General features: G+C 41.1%; 1 protein-coding gene across 1 annotated transcript in view; it reads right to left on the bottom strand.

Moving 5' to 3' along the window:
* Nucleotides 1-1,995: 1,995 nt before the first annotated feature.
* The window catches only part of Ccdc14 (coiled-coil domain containing 14), a 37,427-nt gene continuing 20,989 nt past the window's right edge, over nucleotides 1,996-18,433 (bottom strand). The window contains exons 10-14 of the mRNA XM_031363762.1: nucleotides 13,233-13,303; nucleotides 7,064-7,282; nucleotides 6,852-6,984; nucleotides 3,381-5,896; nucleotides 1,996-2,274 (exon numbers count right to left, since the gene is read on the bottom strand). Of these exons, the coding sequence (XP_031219622.1) occupies nucleotides 4,972-5,896; nucleotides 6,852-6,984; nucleotides 7,064-7,282; nucleotides 13,233-13,303 (1,348 nt within the window). The 3' untranslated portion in view covers nucleotides 1,996-2,274; nucleotides 3,381-4,971. The remainder of the gene's footprint in view (nucleotides 2,275-3,380; nucleotides 5,897-6,851; nucleotides 6,985-7,063; nucleotides 7,283-13,232; nucleotides 13,304-18,433) is intronic.

Here is an 18,433-nt window from a genome sequence, read left to right as displayed (position 1 = left end):
CGTTGCCCTGGTGACAGGTCTGTGGACCCGCCCACATATCTGCTCCAGGCAGGTTCTGGATGCTAACACATGTGATCACAGCAAGTTCTGTCTCTCATGAGTCATTGGGTGGTTGCGTCATCTTGAGACTTGAGTAAGGATCTCCCCAGTTCTGGGGGTCTTTTAGTGGCATATGCCTTTAATCCCAGAATTCAGGAGACAAAGCCATGCAGATCTCTGAGTTCAAGGTCTATCTACAGAGTAAGTTCCAAGACAGTCAAGCTTAGGCAGTGAAGGAGTTGGAAAACAGATAGCTGGTGATAATGTAATAGAACAAGGGTGCCATGTTCCAGCTCCAGCAAGCAGCAGAATTTAGCAACTTTTGTTATGTGGCTCTGTCTTTAGAGTCAAAGGGCCAAGGTCATAAAATGCTGATTTGTGGGATAATGAAAAGGGAATCTGGGGTAAATGACTGAATTGACATGTAAATACAAATACAAAATAAAAGACTTGGGCTTTGGTCTGCAAGAGAATTATATTGAGCAGACAGCTATCTCAAGACAGTGTGATCTACAGCAGAACAGAGCTGTCAGCTTGCATCCATCACAGACTCTGAATTGCTGCTCCCAAACACCCCTTCCTTAGGACCTCCAACTAGGCTGAGGCTGGTCCTCAGCAAATATTAACACCTATGTGCTAGTACCAAGTGCCATGGGCAATGAAAACCTGAGTAAATCCTAGTGCGCCCTCAGGGAGCATGCAGAGTAGGGAGGCTGAATGTGAACTTGCATGTATCTGTTGCACACACAAGCAATGTGTTAGGTTCCAGTAAGAACTTGTCACTGGGCAAAATGGATACTGGATGTGCTTGGGGTCTTTGCAGTACTATCACTATAGAAGAGACTCCCCTCTAGCTATGAAGATGGCTTCTAAAGTCTTTTGAAACTCAACTTGTAATTCCTTAGAAGTTTCTAAGATCTTACAGTCTGTTTGGGAGGCCCAGTTCAGGCCAATTGCTTTAAAATTTTAAAAAGATTTATTTATTTTAGATATGAGTATTCTATCTGCATGTACAACTGTATGCCAGAAGGCATCAGATCACATTATAGATGTGATCTATATATGGTTGTGAGCAGCCATGTGGTTGTTGGGAACTCAGGACCTCTGGGAGAGCAGCCCCCAGTGCTCTTAACTGCTGAGTCATCTCTCTAGCCCTGCTTTAGATAAATGTAAGCCCAATTCTCTACAAATTGAAATTTAACACATGGGGAAAGTGTGAGGCTTCATACATAAACTGAGCTCTAAGAACATTAAGTAAGTTTGAAATAGAAATCAGTTGACTTGAAAAATTAAGCCAATAGCATAATAATTAAGCCTAGCTACCGGCTTAACTAAGCCAACAGCATCCAAATCTACCCGGTTACCTGCTTAGATTCTGAAAGCCTTACGTGTGTTAAGTGTAGAAATGGGCCTCTGACTTCAGTGAAACCTTATGCCAAATCCCTTACTGTGCATCTGCTGAGGGATCACCACACAGGGAGTGCTGATAACATACTTGGTTGTGAGTTGGTTGCATGCTTTTCTACCAAGGAAGGTTTTACAGCATGCTTCCTGTGTGCTTGAAGTTTTTGCATTGGTTGCTTTTTTAGCCTTCCTTCTTTTCACCCCAGACCAGAACTGGAATTTCCCTTCAAGGCATCACAGAATGAGAAGTCTTCCCTCTATATTTAATTATCACCTCTTTTCTCCAATAGATCATAAGACTCCTTTCAACCCATCAATCCCAGGAGGAGGAATGCTGTACAGAAGGCAAGAATGTGAACAGGCCTGCTGGGCTTCCCCCACTTGGTCCATCAGCATTGGATCATGGTTTTTGTCCAACCATTAACTACATCAGCAGTTCTCAACCTGTGGCTCGAAACCCCTTAGGGGGTTGACTTTCACAGGAGTCCCCAAAGATCACCAGAAAACATGGATACTTATGACTTATAACAGTAGAAAAATACAATTATGAAATAGTAATGAAAATAATTTTATGGTTGGGGTCACCACAACATGAGGAATTATATTAAAGGGCCACAACATTGTTTATGCTTCAATTGTGATGCCAAGAAGTCTCAGTGAATGACAGCGTAGAAAGAACTTTTAGGCAGCTGGATTATTTGACTTGTTGGAAGCTGAACAGATCCATACACCCAGAGGACAGAATAGCCCAATTCCATGAGGACAGAGACCGTAGGTAGCATCCTTCCCAGGTACCGTCCATCCTATCCATCTCTTCTGGCTGTTTATATCCTTAAAAAACAAAACCATAAATGTTTTTTCTTGAGTTCTGTGCACTAGCAAACTCAGTTACTTTTCTACTGTGATAAAATACCAAGACCAAAGGCATCCTGGGAGAAAAGGGTTTATTTCATCTTACAACTCTCAGGTCTATCACCAGGGGAAGTCAGGGCAGAAGCTCAAGGCAGGAACCTGGAGGCAGAAGCTATGGAGGAATAGTACTTGCTGGTTTGTTCTCCATGGCTTTGTCAGCTTGCTTTCTTACACAACCCAAGGCCACTTGCCCAGGGATGGCATGGCCCCCAGTGCACTGGATCCTCCCAATCAATCACTAACCAACACAATAACCCATAGACTTGTACAGAGACTAATCTTCTGGAGGAATTTTCTCAGTTAAGATTTCTTCCTAGCCAGGTGTGGTGGTGTACACCTTTAATTCCAGTACTCAGGAGACAGAGGCAGGTGGATCTCTGAGCTTTCCGAAGCCAGCCTGGTATGCAAATTGAGTTCCAGGACTGCCAGGGCCATACAGAGAAACCCTATTTAAAAAACAAAAACAAAAACAAAATAAAACAACAACAACAAATTCCCTCTTTCCAGATAGGTCTGTTTATGTTAAATTGACAAAATTAACCAGCATACTTATCTATTAAGGGGGTCATAAGAACCCTGATGCATAGCTGGCCGGTCAGTTGTAGACTTGTGACTAACATCTGAGGCACATATCAGTCTGTTGGCAGTGAGACCACAACTGATTGACTCTACCTTCAGGGAGACAGTATCTGAATGGAAACTGGATTGGTGTTTCCATACAACCAGTTGGTTGATGGTGAGGTGAAACCCCAATGCATCCTCGAATCACAGAAATGAAGTGTTGCCAACATATAGTAAGAGAAACTAATTCTTTCTGTATCTTCAGAATTACCATATTAAAAAAAAAAACTTAACGATTTACTTATTTTTTTCATTAGTGTACACATTTAAGTGTATGGGCATGGATTTACCATGGTGCACATATGTAGGTCAGAGGACAACTCCAGGGGTCAGTTCTCTCCTACCCTCACATGGCTCTGGGGACTGAACTTGGGTTGTCAAGCTTATGCAAAAAGAACCTTTACCTGCTGAGTCATCTAACTGTCCAGATTTGCTTGTGTTTTTGAGTGACAGTTGATAGGGGAGAGCAGAAAGACGACCCAGTTTTCTTCTTTTTATTAGTTTGTGTTTCTGAACGCAGATGGTGAAGAGCAGTGACCTGATATCTCAAAATAAGTAAATAAATTCATTTATGAATACTGGAAGGAAATATATTTAAAATGTTAATGAATAAGTCTTTAAAATAGTTTACAATTCATTTTAATACATTTAGACCTAAAACAAACAAAAAAGCTCCCTCCCTATAAAGTCTGGATAGATTAAGTAATCCAGCAGGGTCCTTCAGAGGTTGTAGAAGCAGGAGAAAATTTGGAACTAGCAGACTACCTGAATGCCAGAGGCTGTCCAAGAGCCAAATTCAACTATACCAGGTGGGTAGCATGTACCAAGAGTTATTGAGAGCAGAACTTAGTGTCCAAGAGTTAATCTGTGTTTATACAGAAAGAGGTGACAGCAGGTGAGTAAGAACTGCTGGTGCAAGCACTCCAGAGCCTGAGGGAGGAAGACCTAATATCTGCAGTCGTCACCTTGGGCTATATGGCAAGAGAGGACAAAGGGCTGGAATTCAGAAGCAGAGAGAGTAACATAGTTTATGTTAGCTATAGAACAATGTTCTCAGCTAAATGATGGGGAAAAATGGGGTCAGAAAGGCAGAATTAGCACCAGTGCTGAGATTTGCAAAACTCCGTCATTTCCAAAGACATTAAGGAAAACCCAAAAATTCTTACTAAACAACCAAGTCACTAAGGTAAAACTTGGTTATTTAGTATTACCTTATCAGTCTGACTTTTTTTGATTTTTTTTGTTTGTTTGTTTTGTTTTTTCAAGACAGGGTTTCTCTGTGTAGCTGCTGCCCTGGAACTTATTCTGAATACCAGGCTGGCCTTGAATGCAGAAATCTGCCTGCCTCTGCCTCCCAAGTGCTGGGATTAAAGGTGTGCACCACCACTGCTTGGCTCTGACTTTATTTTTAAAGGTCTTAAAATATGCATTCAGGACAAATATAAATAAAATGCCCAAGATTTAAGAACCACATAGTAACCAATCATCGGAACTTCCCTGGACAAATCAACGCTTTGTAAGAGGTGGGTGCACCGGTATGGCATCTTATCTCTCGGAAATGTTAATGCATGTCATCGACAGTACTGGCTTGTAGCAGAGTACTCCCATACACAAGCACACTATGATGAAACAAACAACAAATATTCCAAAGCAGAGAGGAAACTTTAAACACACTCCTTTCCTACTCTCCTTCCAGACAGCCAGAAACCCATGGTACCCGCACCAGTGACCCAGCAGTTGCACAGTGAAGAATTCTCTCTGTAAAGCTGAATAAAGCTGTCAAGGAAATACTTGCTGATCTATAACTTTCTTCTCTCAGCAACTGTTGGTTTTTAAGAGAATTTTTTTATAATCTTCAGGTGTTAAAATATTCTAACAGTAAATTTACTCCATTTATTATTTCATACATAATTAATAATATAAAGTGTTCGCTCTAGGGGAACCCAAAATATACTATGAATGCAGTAGCCAAGTTCTACTCTTTCAGAAAAGCACTCATTTCTCCAAAAGGCCAGTCTTTAAGGACTTCTGAAGGCGAGCAATATTGGCATCCAACGCTGCCAGACCATTTCTGAAGTCCTGTTCATCATGAGATGTGAACGTTGAAAGAGAGGAGATGCTCCAGTCTGACATCAGGTCAGAATTGAGAAAGCTGCTGTCAGTGACAACATTGCCCTTCACTGGAATGTCGGGGCTGTGATGAGCTGATGGGCCATGATGTGGGGCCTGTTCCTTTGGGTACTCAGGAGCAGCAGGGATCTTACCAATTGCTTCTTTGATTTTCCTGAGGAGCTGTACGTCTTCTGTGTCATATGTGCTGGAAAGAGCTCCAGGTGCATCTTCTGCTTCACTTCGTGAGGAACACACTGCAGGTGCACATGGTTTACTTTCTCCTTTAGAGGCATGTGCACTGCCACTGACTGGCTGTGCTGCAGCAGCACTTACCTTTGGCTGGGGGGACAGTCTCTTACAAAGTGGCGAGTGCTTTTTAGAAGTGCTTCTTGCAAAGGGGATATAAACTGTACTGTCCACGTTACACCCATCTTCTATTACAGTGATGGTTTCACAGTCCGTGTCAGAATCCTCCACTAAAGCAGCAGAGACGGTTCCAGATGCAGAGCCCCCACGCACTGTCCCGGCATCCCTGTGGGAAGGCCTTTGAGAGGGCAGCACATCCTCACAGCGTCGGCCTGCCTCTATGGTTTCTTCATTATTAAGTGGCTCTGAATGCATAAAGCTGTGACTTGTTTCTAATTTATCGAGGTAGCTCATTATGGAAGTGCGAGGAGGGGCTGGGTCCTGCTGAAGTTGTTGATCATAGACACTGAGAAGTGATCTGGTCAGACTATTCCCCATCCTGCAGCGGGCAGTGTCCACACTGAGGTCGGAAAGCAGCTTTGCCATGCTGTTCTGCAAAGTTCTGTGAAGAGAATTTAGTAATTACTGTTTTAACCAATCCTTTAACGCGTTTCTATACGCCTCTAACCTTTAAAGGACTAAGGCGAGTGTGAAAATTAGGATTGGAAGGCTTTGCCAAAGAAGAACAAACCAACAAATGACAAAAGATCTTGCTTTATATAAAATCTACTATCATATGTAGAAGTAAAGGATTATAATTTTTTTCTTAAGTATAAAGGTATTTTATTCTTGAGCAATGTTGCAAACTGAACCTCTGAGTTAAAAAAAAGTCATATAAGCACTACTAAGGCAAAGCAGAATTTCTATATTAACTTATTATCGTTAAGTATATTTATAAAATAAAGCCATTATATACAGTGCATGATTTATATAGAATAGACATCTTTATAATTAAAAATGGATCTGGAATGATTAGCATCTGTGGTCATTAAGGCGTAGTCAGATCTACTGTTTTGGGGGGCTGTGGCCAAATCCCTCACTTTACTGATGAAGTAACCCACCCAACATCGCATGGCATGCGATGAGGATGGAACACATCAATGCACATCATGAATCATCCTGTGGTCCCCCTGACAACTCTATTCATGGTTCAACTTTACAACTTGAGGTTTATAGGGGTTAAGTAATGTGGACAAAATTACTCAGATAATCTGTAGCAGAGCTGAGAGTCGGCTCAGGTCTCTTTGGCATCAGAGCCAGGGAGCTTAACTACTTACTTCATGACGCACTGTCCAGTTCTTCATCAGAGGCATTAGTTACCCACAATCTACAACCTCATGGCGTAAACTGCCTTTAAACAGGTCTCGGATTTTTAACGTGAAACAGAACAAAGGATTAGAAATTAAAAGAAAAAAAAGACAAAACAAGAGGGGAAAAGGAAGAAGCAAGGCCTATGTGGTTTGAAGTTTACGGAGCATCCGTTAAAGGCCGGGCTTACCCAAGGGAAATAAGCCTACCTGGTTAATTCTCTAAGCCGTGCAACCTCAGCATCACGCTGGCGTAGTGTTAATCCCAGTATCTGACTTTCCTTTTCTACAGTCTCTAGCTTAAACCGAGAGTTCTTCTCACTGGCCAAGGCTTCCTCCAGCTCTAAGGCAAACACAACAAAACCTGCTTAGTCCTCTTAGTGCTCAAAACCACATGACTGTAGCTAGAGACAGGCACGTACCCATTTTCACCCTTGTCATCTCAATGTCAAACTGCTGTTTATTGTGAAGCAGAGTTTGCTCTTTGTCTTTAAATAAAGTAGTGAATTTTTTGTTTTCTTCTCTCTGGTTTTCTATCACTTTTAAGAGCTCTTCATTTTTACTCTGTAGTAACTCCTGGCTCTTCAGCGACTCTTGCAGCTGATTTTGCAGTGACATATTCAGCGACTGAAGGGAAAACACTGTAAGATAAAACACAAACAGTTGTTTCCCAATTTTTAAAAAAACACCTAAAAAAATACCTTTTTTAGAAAAAGAAAAGCCCCTGAGTTCACTGATTTCCCTCAGTAGTAACACGCACTATGCAATATAAATACTACATCTATTTTAAAAAGGAAATGGCAGACGTAATGTCTTTCCCAATTGATTTTAGTCATAAATTGTTTTTACCTTCTAAAACAAATGAGTAACATATGTGCAATGTAAATATCTCAAACTCCAAAAATATTCCAAAGGCGACAAAAACATTCTCAATGATGTGCCTCCCTTTCTCCATGCTAGCTCTCCAACCAGAATCAATCACTATCAATTTTGGTTACTTTTCTGGAAAATACTAATGTAAACAATGATTTACATAAAACATACATTTAAACACAAAGAATCATACTATTCCATGTGGCATGTAAATGTAAAAACACGCTGGTTCCTTTGCCCGGGGCCTGCACTCTTGGCTTAGCTCCGGACCTTAGCATAATGTAGGCCATATATGACAAACCTATAGTCAACATATCAAATAGGGAAAAGTTCAAAGAATTTCCACTAAAACAAGCAACAAGAAAAGGTTATCCATTCTCTCCAGTTCAATTTAATACTGAAGGTCTTAGACAAGAGAAGCAAATAAAGAGGCTACAAATAGAAAAGTAAGCCATCCAAGTACCTCTATTTGTAGATAATATGTTTCTATATATAACAGATCTTATACACTCCACCAGAAAACTCTGAATTGAAAGCACAGTCAGGAAGTGGCTGAATACAAGATTAACATACAAAACGACCAGTAGACTTTTTATATCCAATGACAAAGACACTGAGAAAGAAACTAAGGAAACAATCCCATTCACAATAGCCACAAAAAACAAAAATCCCAAATAAAACAAAACACAGAATAACCCTAGCTAAGTTTGTGAAAGCTCTCTATAGCTAAACCTTTAAAATATGCAATTAAGAAATTAAGGCAGACACTAGAAATGGAAAGACCTCCCATGCTTAAGAGGTGACAGGATCAATGTTGTAAAAATGGCCATCCTACCAAAGGCTATTTACAGACTTAATGCAATCCATCTTCACTGTGGGCAGCAGGCAAAGGCACTTCCTACCAAGCCTGCCGACTTGAATTGGATCCCTAGACCTTACATGGTGATATAAAGGAAATGATTTTCACAAGTGGTCCCCTGCCTTCCACATGCATATCATGGCAAGTGCATGTCTACATATATACACAAACATAACACACAAAATAACAACTTAAAGGAGATGTTAAGAGCTGGAGAGGTGACTCAGCCTTTAAGACCAAACCAGTGTCCACATGGTAGCTCAAGTGTAAGAGCATTTTTCAATGGTCTCTGCTTCAGTTTCTGCCTCCAATCCCTGGGAACCTGGGAATCCAATGCCCTCTTCTGGCCTCTTTAGGTACCAGACATGTACATAGTACACACATACATACATACATGCAGGTAAACCACACACACACACTTAATTTATTAAAAACTTCCAATGACATTCTTTACACCAATAGTAAAAACTATGTATTTTAAAATTCACACAGAAGTACAAAAGATTCCAGATAACCAAACAATCCTGAGCAAAAAAATATTGCTGGAAGTATTGTCACACTTAATTTCAAATTAAAAAGCATAGGAATAAACAACATGGTACTGGCATACAAAGAGACACAGAGATCAATAGAATAGAGAAGACCCAGATACAAAGCCATTCCACAACAGACACCTGCCAACATTACACATTGGAAAAGATCACCTCTTTAACAAATGGCGTTGGTAAGACTGTATACAAGTAGAAGGATAAAACTAGATCTGTATCTCTTACCCTGCAAAAATTCAGTTCCAAATAATTCAAAGAACTCAACATAAAGCCTGAAACACTGCTAGTGGAAAAGTAAGGTGTACACCTCAAGACAGATCCTGGAATAGGGAAGGACTTTTTGAGTGGGGCCATGGTCACTCAGGAAATAAATAAGGCTATTATTATTATTATTATTATTATTATTATTATTATCAACCTGACACAAACCAGAATCATCTAGGATTAAAAAACAAAACAAAAAAACCACCTCAATTGAAGAATTACCTCCATCAGAATGGCCCATGGGCATTTTCTTGACTTATGATTGATATAGGAAGGCCCAGCCCATTTGGGAGGTGCCATCCCTGGGCAAGGTGGTCCTGGGTTACATAAAAAAATCCATGTAAGAGCACTCTTCCATGGTCTCTCTATCAGTTCCTGCCTCCAGGTTCCTGCCTCCAGGTTCCTGCCCTGACTCTCCCTCAATGACGAACTGTGATATGGAAGTATAAGCCAAATAAATCCTTTTCATCCTCAAGTTGGTTTGTCATGGTGTTTTATGACAGCATCAGAAAGCAAAGTAGGCCAGAAGCCAATGACTGACAAATGGTTACTCATGAAACTAAAAAGCTTCTGTACAGCAAAGGAAACTGTCAAGTGAAAAGCCAGCCAACAGTATGGGCGAAAATCTTTGTCAGCTATACCTCTAACAAAGGATTAATATCTAGAATGTACAAAGAATTCAAGAAAATAAACACTAAGAAAATAAATAATATAATAAAAAATAGGCTATGGACTTAAACAGAATTTTCAAAAGAAGAAATACAAATGGCTAAGAAAAGTTTTTCAAAGTGCTCAATATCATTAGCCAGCAGGGAAATGCAAATTAAACTAGTTTGAGATTCTATATTATTCTAGTCAGAATGACTATCAAGAAAACAATGACAGCAACTGCTAGCCAAGGATTTAGAGGGCCAGAAATATTCATTCACTGTTGGAGTATAAATGGGTTTCCCCATTATGGAAATCAGCACAGATCTCTCCAAAAGGTAAAAACAGAATCACCCTCTGACCTACATCTGAGGATACTCCCAAAGGATTCCACTACTCTCCTACAGAGACACCCTTATCCACCAACTGATGCATGGATAACAAAATTGTAGTACAAATATACAATGGGATATGATTTGGCCACCAAGAAAAATGAAATTTGTAGGGAAATTAAAGGGACTAGAAAATACTGCATTAATAAGGCTGTCCAGGCCCTGGGAGGCATGTGCTACATGCTTTCTGCTTCACATGTGGATCCTAGATTCAAATTTTCCATTTTATGTTCAACTTGGTGGGTCTGTAGAGCTCAGGAAGCGAGGAAGTGTCCACAAAAAGATGAATGGAATAGGAATAGAGGGAGGGAGAATAGAAATGTGTGATAGAAAAGAAGAGGGAAAGAATACTAGGAGGTTACAGGTTTAAGCAGGGACAGGGTAGGGTAGTGTGGAAGAGGAGAGTGTTAGAGTGGGCTAGTTAAAACTAAGAGTAAAAGTAAAAACACGGAAACCCAATCTTATGTCAACAAATTTTAAAATATAATTATTTTAAAGGAGGACTTTGACCAGAGGTAGCCTGCACAGGTAGACAAAGCTACTCCGAGAAGACAGGGGTTATTAAATGAAAACCTCAGTGCAGAGCATGAAAACCTCCCTCTAAGTTATTGGTCAGGGAGGCCCTCAGAGCCCCCAGCGAGAGGCTTCTGCCATTGCTTTTGGCTATCTACCATAAAAGGATGGAAAGAGCTTCCCGCTGAAGACACATAGGTTGCTGTGGAGCTGAGAGAAACCTTCTTAGCTAGGTTTCAGAGTGCTGAAAGAAGCTATGCAGAGTGCATAGTAGGTGGGTAGGGGAGGAAACACAAATCCTTGTCTCTAGAAGACCTAGTATGCTACAATAGTGACCCGCTAGGCAAGATGTGCCCATTAAATAGTCCCAAACTTTCTGATTGGATCTGAGGCCTTCTGCACAGGAGAGAATTCATACTGTAAACCTTATGACTGGAGAGGTCGTTGGCCCCAGGGGACACCACTGTTGTTTTGCTAAATGGTTATGCTGTCCAACTATCCTCTAAATATTCATGTTTGTACTCACAGGTCTATGCTGTTCTTGGTCTTGGTCAGAGAAGGTTGTTTTTACAGTGAGAAGCATCTGATGCAGAGACTCCTAACTGGCCGAGTGCTGTGAACAGCTGACTGCGAGTGCTGGGCCATAAAGGGAACATCTACATCACAGCCTCTGTCCCCACGCCCAGGGTGCAGAAGATGGGGGAACTAGAGGATGGGGAGGAGTGCCGAATGCTGTCTTCTGGACACAGCCTGGCCACTCCACTCGTAAACTTATGGTAGCTATGGTGAACCGCACAAGATCAATGTAGTCAGAACTCTACTCTGAAAAGTGGAGGGACACAAAGATCCTACCTCCAATGGAGGAGCTATTTGCAGTTGAAGGATCATGAGAGATGAATCATTTCTGGGGGAATGTCACTGGTGAGTTGCCCATGCTCTAGGGGAAGGCCATATACCCATGCACTTGGGAACAACACAACTGAATTCAGCGGGTTTAAAAAAAGAGGGTATGCAACTAGGCAGGGACTGTGCTAGGATGCCTGCTGAGGGAGGGCAGGGGCTGTGCTGGGGGAGGGCAGGGGCTGTGCTAGGATGCCTGCTGGGGGAGGGCAGGGGCTGTGCTAGGATGCCTGCTGGGGGAAGGCAGGGGTAGTGCTGGGGGAGGGCAAGGGCTGTGCTGGATGTCTGCTGGGGGAGTCAGAGTGCAGCATGAGAGGTGGGTATGATGAAAAGGCCCTGTGCATATGCATGAAATTCTCAAAGAGTAAGTAAAATGACATAAAGCCACGGGGCACCATTTTGATTGGCTAATGCAGTCTTAAGTGACTGCTTACTGTGTATGAATCACTATTAGAATCGGATATGCTGCAGTGAACAATACAGACCTCAAGGTCCCTCATGAAGCTGTTAGTAAACAAATCATTGTAAAGAGTAATAAATAGTCTCCAAGAAAGTACACTAATGTAAACGATTAAGAGAATACGGAGAACACGCTTAGAGAGGCAACCTCTGATCTTCCCACTTCCTTGATGGCCTTCTCTTGAAAGGCTGGAGAATCTTAGAATGTATAATGTATAACTTTTACCTAAAAGCGGGCATGGAAAACCTCTGCCACAAGCCACAAGCCAAAAAAAGTGGAGTAGCTAGTTCCAGGAACTTTGCTAATCCAGAGCCTCAGCGCTCTGGTTCCCGATACCTGCCCCTCCTGGCTGATCCACAATGAGGGTGGAACTAAGAATGAAGGTCTAGTGGTTTATGAGACTTTCTACCCTGTCAACCAGTAGATGGAGATTACATTCCTAGAATGAATGTGTTCCCCTCCCTAGCTGAATACCTTGGGTCGGGTCCTTCTGAAATTTTCCACTGTTTATGTTCTGTAACCCTCTCTCTGCCCCCAGCTTCCTTTAAATACCCGACACTTCTTGTGTTCGGGGTCGAGCTCTGGCCAGCAAGGTCATGAGATCGACCCGGTACCGGTATCCCCAATAAACCTCATGTGATTGCAGCAAGTTCGGTCTCTCGTGAGTTATTGGGTGGTCGCGTCATCCCGAGACTTGAGTAAGGATCTCCCCAGTTCTGGGGGTCTTTCATTTTCTGGCCTTCTTCTTACCCACACCGTTTGCTATTAGCAGAACCAGGATGAACTATCACAGACTACTCTGGTGAAGTTAAGCACTTTGTAAAGTGTTTGCTCTGTTGGTTGCTCAAATGTTTCTTCCCACTGTGTAAGTGGTAGTTATACATTAAAAGAAAAATATTATAAAAAACTTTTCCCTATTGCCCAGGCTGGCCTCAAACTTGTGGTAATCCTCCTACTTCACAAATACTGAGACTATAAACATACCCACCAACAGTTTTAAATTATAATACAGTAACTTCTAATTTTAAAGAGTTGATCCAGGGAGAAACTCCACTTAGATAAAGTACAAGTCTGCAACAACATTTCCTGAGTAACAAAGACTTCAATTTCAATCCTTCAAGTTTTGTCACCTACATTCAAGGTTGCCAAGTCCCTTTTCGGTTTTCTCTTGTTCTCGGAGGTGCTGATTCAAAATTCTCAGTTGCCTAAAGAAAGTAATAAAGATGGGTAAGAATCCTAAGCCCACTTTACAGAGTACATTAGATATTTTGATTTTTTGATAGCCTATCAAAAAAAATCTACCAAAAAAAAACCACTATAGTCACCAGTCCATCTCAAACCCCAAACCAAACACAAAATCTAAATGAATGAAACCACAAAACCCCACTGTTGTTAGGGGCACATTTTGAACCTAGCACCCTTCTACCCCATAACAAATGCCTTCTATATCCATAGAACTTTTTGGATGTTTGGAAAAAGGGTTTCTTTGTAGATCTCTGGCTGTCCCAGAATGAGCTCTGTAGACTAGGCTGGCCTAGAACCCTGCCTCCTGAGTACTGGAATTAAAGGAGTAGCTTTGAATTTGTAATCTCCTGCCTTGGTCTCTTTTGAGTAGCTGGGACTACAGGTCTGCACTCCCAGGCCCAGGACAGATAGGTGCAGAATTGTTGGGGACACTATAAACTGTGGCCCACTGTTTTCAAGATTGGCCTGGAACTCAGGATGGCAGCTCATAGTGGCTGACTCTGGATTCTCCTACCTTAGCCCCTTAAGTGCTGGGACAACACTCAAGCACCGCCATGTACACGTTTCCTTTGTTTGCCATTTCTATATCTTCACATCTCTTCTTTCAAAATAATGTGTGTGTGTGTACTTATACAATAACTTTACTACTGTAGTTTACCCTTTAAAATAACTGCCGTTTCTGTCAACTAGAATGCCTATGGGTGCCAACTCCTAGATAGATATATTTCTATTTCATGTCTGTGATTCATTGACAAAGTTGGGAGACATAAATCTGTGCTTCCCATAATTTGTATTAGATGGAAAAATTAATGCTTCATGGGAATGTCAGTATTACCCTGTCTTCACAATGTGCACCCACTTCACAAACAAGAATGTGTAAGTAGGTACTGATTAGGACAACACTAAACCCTGGCATTCAGCATCTTTACAGAATTGGAAACTTTCTATACAAATGTATTTGATTTAGTAACTGAATCTAAAATGATAATATCTTGCCAAACACCATTTATAAGTATTAATTTTGGATAGATTAAAGAGTTAAGCACACAAAATATCAAAACATCAATCCAACAACACAAGTTTTATGAGGAAATATAAATAATCTTTTAACTATGAAAGGAATCCCTAACGAGGACTCAAAATCCAACCACCACCAAGTAAAGAATATAAAGTTTAAACACATCACAATTTGAAGCTGTTTTAGAACTGAAGGAAAAAGATATAATAAGCAATTCCTCAAAGAAAGCTAAGTGATTTATAAGTATTTAAAAAATGCTTAGCTTGGAGCTGGGAGATAGTTTACCACAGGAATAGAGGGCATGAGTTTGGATTCCTAGTGCTTACATGAGAAACTGGGTATAGTGGCACCACTAACTTCCACATGTACTCATATACACTTATGTATAACACACACACACACACACACAAATACACAAAAATATAAAATAAAAGGCAATAGGTCTTCATTAGGGACATTTTCTTAGTCACTGGGAGTCTGCTGTAACCATGTGGATGACAGCTTGGCAATATCCAAGCTATAAAATATGTATCATCTTTGACAAGATAGTTTTAAAATTTAATTTCTATTTTATGTGTACGGGTGTTTTGCCTGCATGTCTGTGCACCACATGTGTGCCTGGTACCAGGACGCAGGAGGGTGTCAGGCCCCTAGAGCTGGAGTTACTGATGGTTATGCACTGTCATATGGGTGCTGGGTATCAAACCAAGGTCTTCTGCAAGGATAGCCTAACTACTGAGCCATCTCTCTATCCCCTGGACAAGCTAGTTTTACCTATCGGCTATTTACTCAGAAATAACTATTCATATGCAAAAGTACATAAAACATTGCATACACACACACACATATATATGATATACACTGTAATATTTGACAAGAAACTGAAAACAACTTAGATGCCATACAAGTTATGATTCCTCCATGTGATAAAATACTAAATATGTACACATATTAAAATGAATAAGGTAACCATATATATATTGACATAGAAAGAGCACGAAAAAGGACTTGGGGGCTAGCTCAGTGATAGGTACTCGTGTGGCATGTGCAAGGCCTTAGGTTTATTATCCACTACTGGAAAAAAATCTCTAAGACACACATAAAGTGAAAAAGAATGAGCTGAAGACAGAACTCTGATTTTCTAAAGGGTTTCCCTCAATAACAAAACACGCAGATCTGGACAAGGCAGCAGAGTGGTGACCCAGATTATAAAGCAATTCCTCTTCTGGTAGCCTCCAGAAAAACAGCAACTCCTTCTATGAGAAAACGATTTTCATGAACGTTTTGTCTGCTGCTGTTCGGACTCACCTCTCCTGAACCATTAGTCAACCTGAACCTTCTATCACTTATCACAAGCCCCCCACCCCCACCCCGCCTCGAAGTGGGATGCTTTCACACTTGTCCTTTAAAAACACAGAGTGGAGGGGCTGCGGAGATGGTTCTCTGGGTGACAGAGCTTGCTGGGAAAGCATGCGGACTTGATTTTGAATCCTCACCATGCAAAAAAGTTGGGTATGGCTGTGCATGACCTTAACCCCAGCACTTGGAGATGGAGACAGGAGGATCCTGGTTGCTCACTAGCTGGGCAGCAATCTCTGGCTCAGCCTGAGGTCCTGTCTTCAGGGAGTAAGATGAAAAGCCATAGAGGAAGGCACTCAGCAGCAGCATCATTGTGTTGTCTCCACATGAAGTGCATGTGCAAGGCACTCCCCCAGCTCCCCCTCTCCCTCCTTCTTCCCCTCCCTCTTTCTTCTCTTCCCCCAACCTTAAAATGTGGCATGGAGAGAAACTGTTATGTAACAGGGTCCCCAGTCTCCTCGGGTGTGCCCTTACTAACGTGCTTACTGCTTCCTTCATCTCTTTTGCTGGCTCCCCTGCCTTAGCCGAGCACACTGAAACTCCTCCCACAATAATAACACTTCTTCAAGCCTAACTGTACCAGTAGGTACTCTTATTCCCTCCTTTTATATTTTTGCTGTTTTATAATAAATACTAAAAATTAATAGCAAAAACGATCTCTCAGAAATGGGTATTACACATACTATTTTAAATGCATTCAGTTTAAATACATTTGATTTTAACAAAAGATAAAAACAGCTGATATCTAGGCAAATATTCTTTAAGTAGCTTACTATCATGTAACTGTTGGTAAAGCATATGTACACTAGTCTACATCTATTTAAAGTGTGAACGTCTACGCATTTTTCTCATGTGGTATGATAAGACCCTCACTGTAGTAAAGGTCACAGCATCTGAGTTTCCTCAGGCCATTTTCATACTCCTCCTTTCCTAGACAAACAACCACTACCCACGGTTCATAGGGTGTGTTTTCATTTTCTAGAATTTTATAGAAATGGAATCCTGAAATAGTCTGACATCTTGGCTTCTTCTGGCCAGTACAAGTATTCTGAGGCTCATCCATGCTGTAGATTGTCTGTATCGACAATTCCTTCTTTTCTGTTGCTGACCAGCACTATAAATACCCATCAACAGACATCTAAGTTGTTTCTTTTGAACTCTGTAAATTTTTATGGGGACATGTGCTTTCATTTTGAAAAAATGCTGAGGAATGGACTAGCTGGATTGAATGATAGACTTATGTGTAATATCTAAAAAACTACCAAAGGAACTTGGATTTCCAAAGTGCCCTTACCATTCTACATCCCAGCAAGCCAAGATGGCTCCACATGCTCACGAACACCGCTAACACCAATAGGGTGTGTGATTGCTGCTATTTCAGTGAGTATGCCATCGTATCCCATTGTGCTCTTAATTTGTGGGTTCCTAGTGGCTAATGATGACAACTATCTTTCTATGTTCTTATTTGATGTCCATCAATCAGAACCCTAGGCTTCACACATCTACCTGTGTGATCTACTACTAGCCCATATCCTCAACCCCAGCTTTGATCTGTTGATTTATTTATTTAGAGACAGGGTCTCCTACATAGCTGACCCTGAACTTGGAATTAGCTTTGCTTCCACCTTCCAAGTGCAGGTATATTACCATGCCTAGCTCTATGTGCACTATAGTAAAGCTTCTCTTCAAATATTTTACCCATTTTTAAAACAACACTTAATGCAGAGTTACAACATAGAGTTGTGATAGTTCTTTATGTCAATAGATATAAGTTCTTTGTAAAATACATTTTGTATACATTTTTTCTCATTATGTTCATTGCCTCTTCATTTTGGGTAAGTAGTGGCTTTTGGAAAACAAAATTTAAAATTTTAAATCTCAATGTATTTACTTCTACTTTATATTTTGGCATTATATTTAAAGAAAATCTTTCCCAATGCACTAGGGCTCTCCCTATGCTTCCTCTGCCAGCTTTTGTATACTGAGAAGTATTGTTAATGCTTGTATATGGTATGATGTAACAGTTGAGATTCATTTTTAATGCTGTTTAAAAGACTGTACTTTGTGTGTGTGTGATGTACACACATGCATGGAGGTACAAAGGCTAATGCATATGCACCTGTGCACCTACAGTGTGAGGGTACGTGTTGAAGCCAGAGGTTCCTGATGGGTATCGTCCCCTATCATTCTCTTACTTTGTAGACAATGAACTCAGAGTTCATGGATTCAGCTAGTCTACCTAGCAGCTTGCTCCAGCCACCAAGCCTCTTTTCCAAGTCCCAAAAACATCATTTTTGAGCTCAGTGTGTAAATCAGAGAGCTTGTAGAATATATGTAAAGCCCCAGGATTCATCCCAGAGCCCTCACCACACATGCACAAAGGGCAGGGGGATGACTTTAGGACACAAAATGTAAAGTGCTTGGTAAACAAAACTAAGGCCAGAAGATGTTGAACAATTAATTCAACAGTAACTAAAATAGAAAGAAAACAAACCAATATAACTACTGACTCTTCACATGACCCAAGTTTGTGTGGCCTGCAATACTCTTGCACACACTTGCCTGTTAGTTAATGGTCTTGTCATTGCTACTGCTTTCTCTTTTAGTCTTCCGAGCCTAGCTAGCTCACTTTTCTTCTCCCTATCCTCTTTTCCTTTTTTAAGTGCCCCCCCCACCTGTCCCCGCTCCTAGCGCCTACTAGAGACTATGGGAC

Source organism: Mastomys coucha, unplaced genomic scaffold (assembly GCF_008632895.1).
Source record: "Mastomys coucha isolate ucsf_1 unplaced genomic scaffold, UCSF_Mcou_1 pScaffold12, whole genome shotgun sequence".
NCBI lineage: Eukaryota > Metazoa > Chordata > Mammalia > Rodentia > Muridae > Mastomys > Mastomys coucha.
Note: the sequence above shows the minus strand (reverse complement) of the source record. Positions and strands in the feature narration are given on the sequence as shown.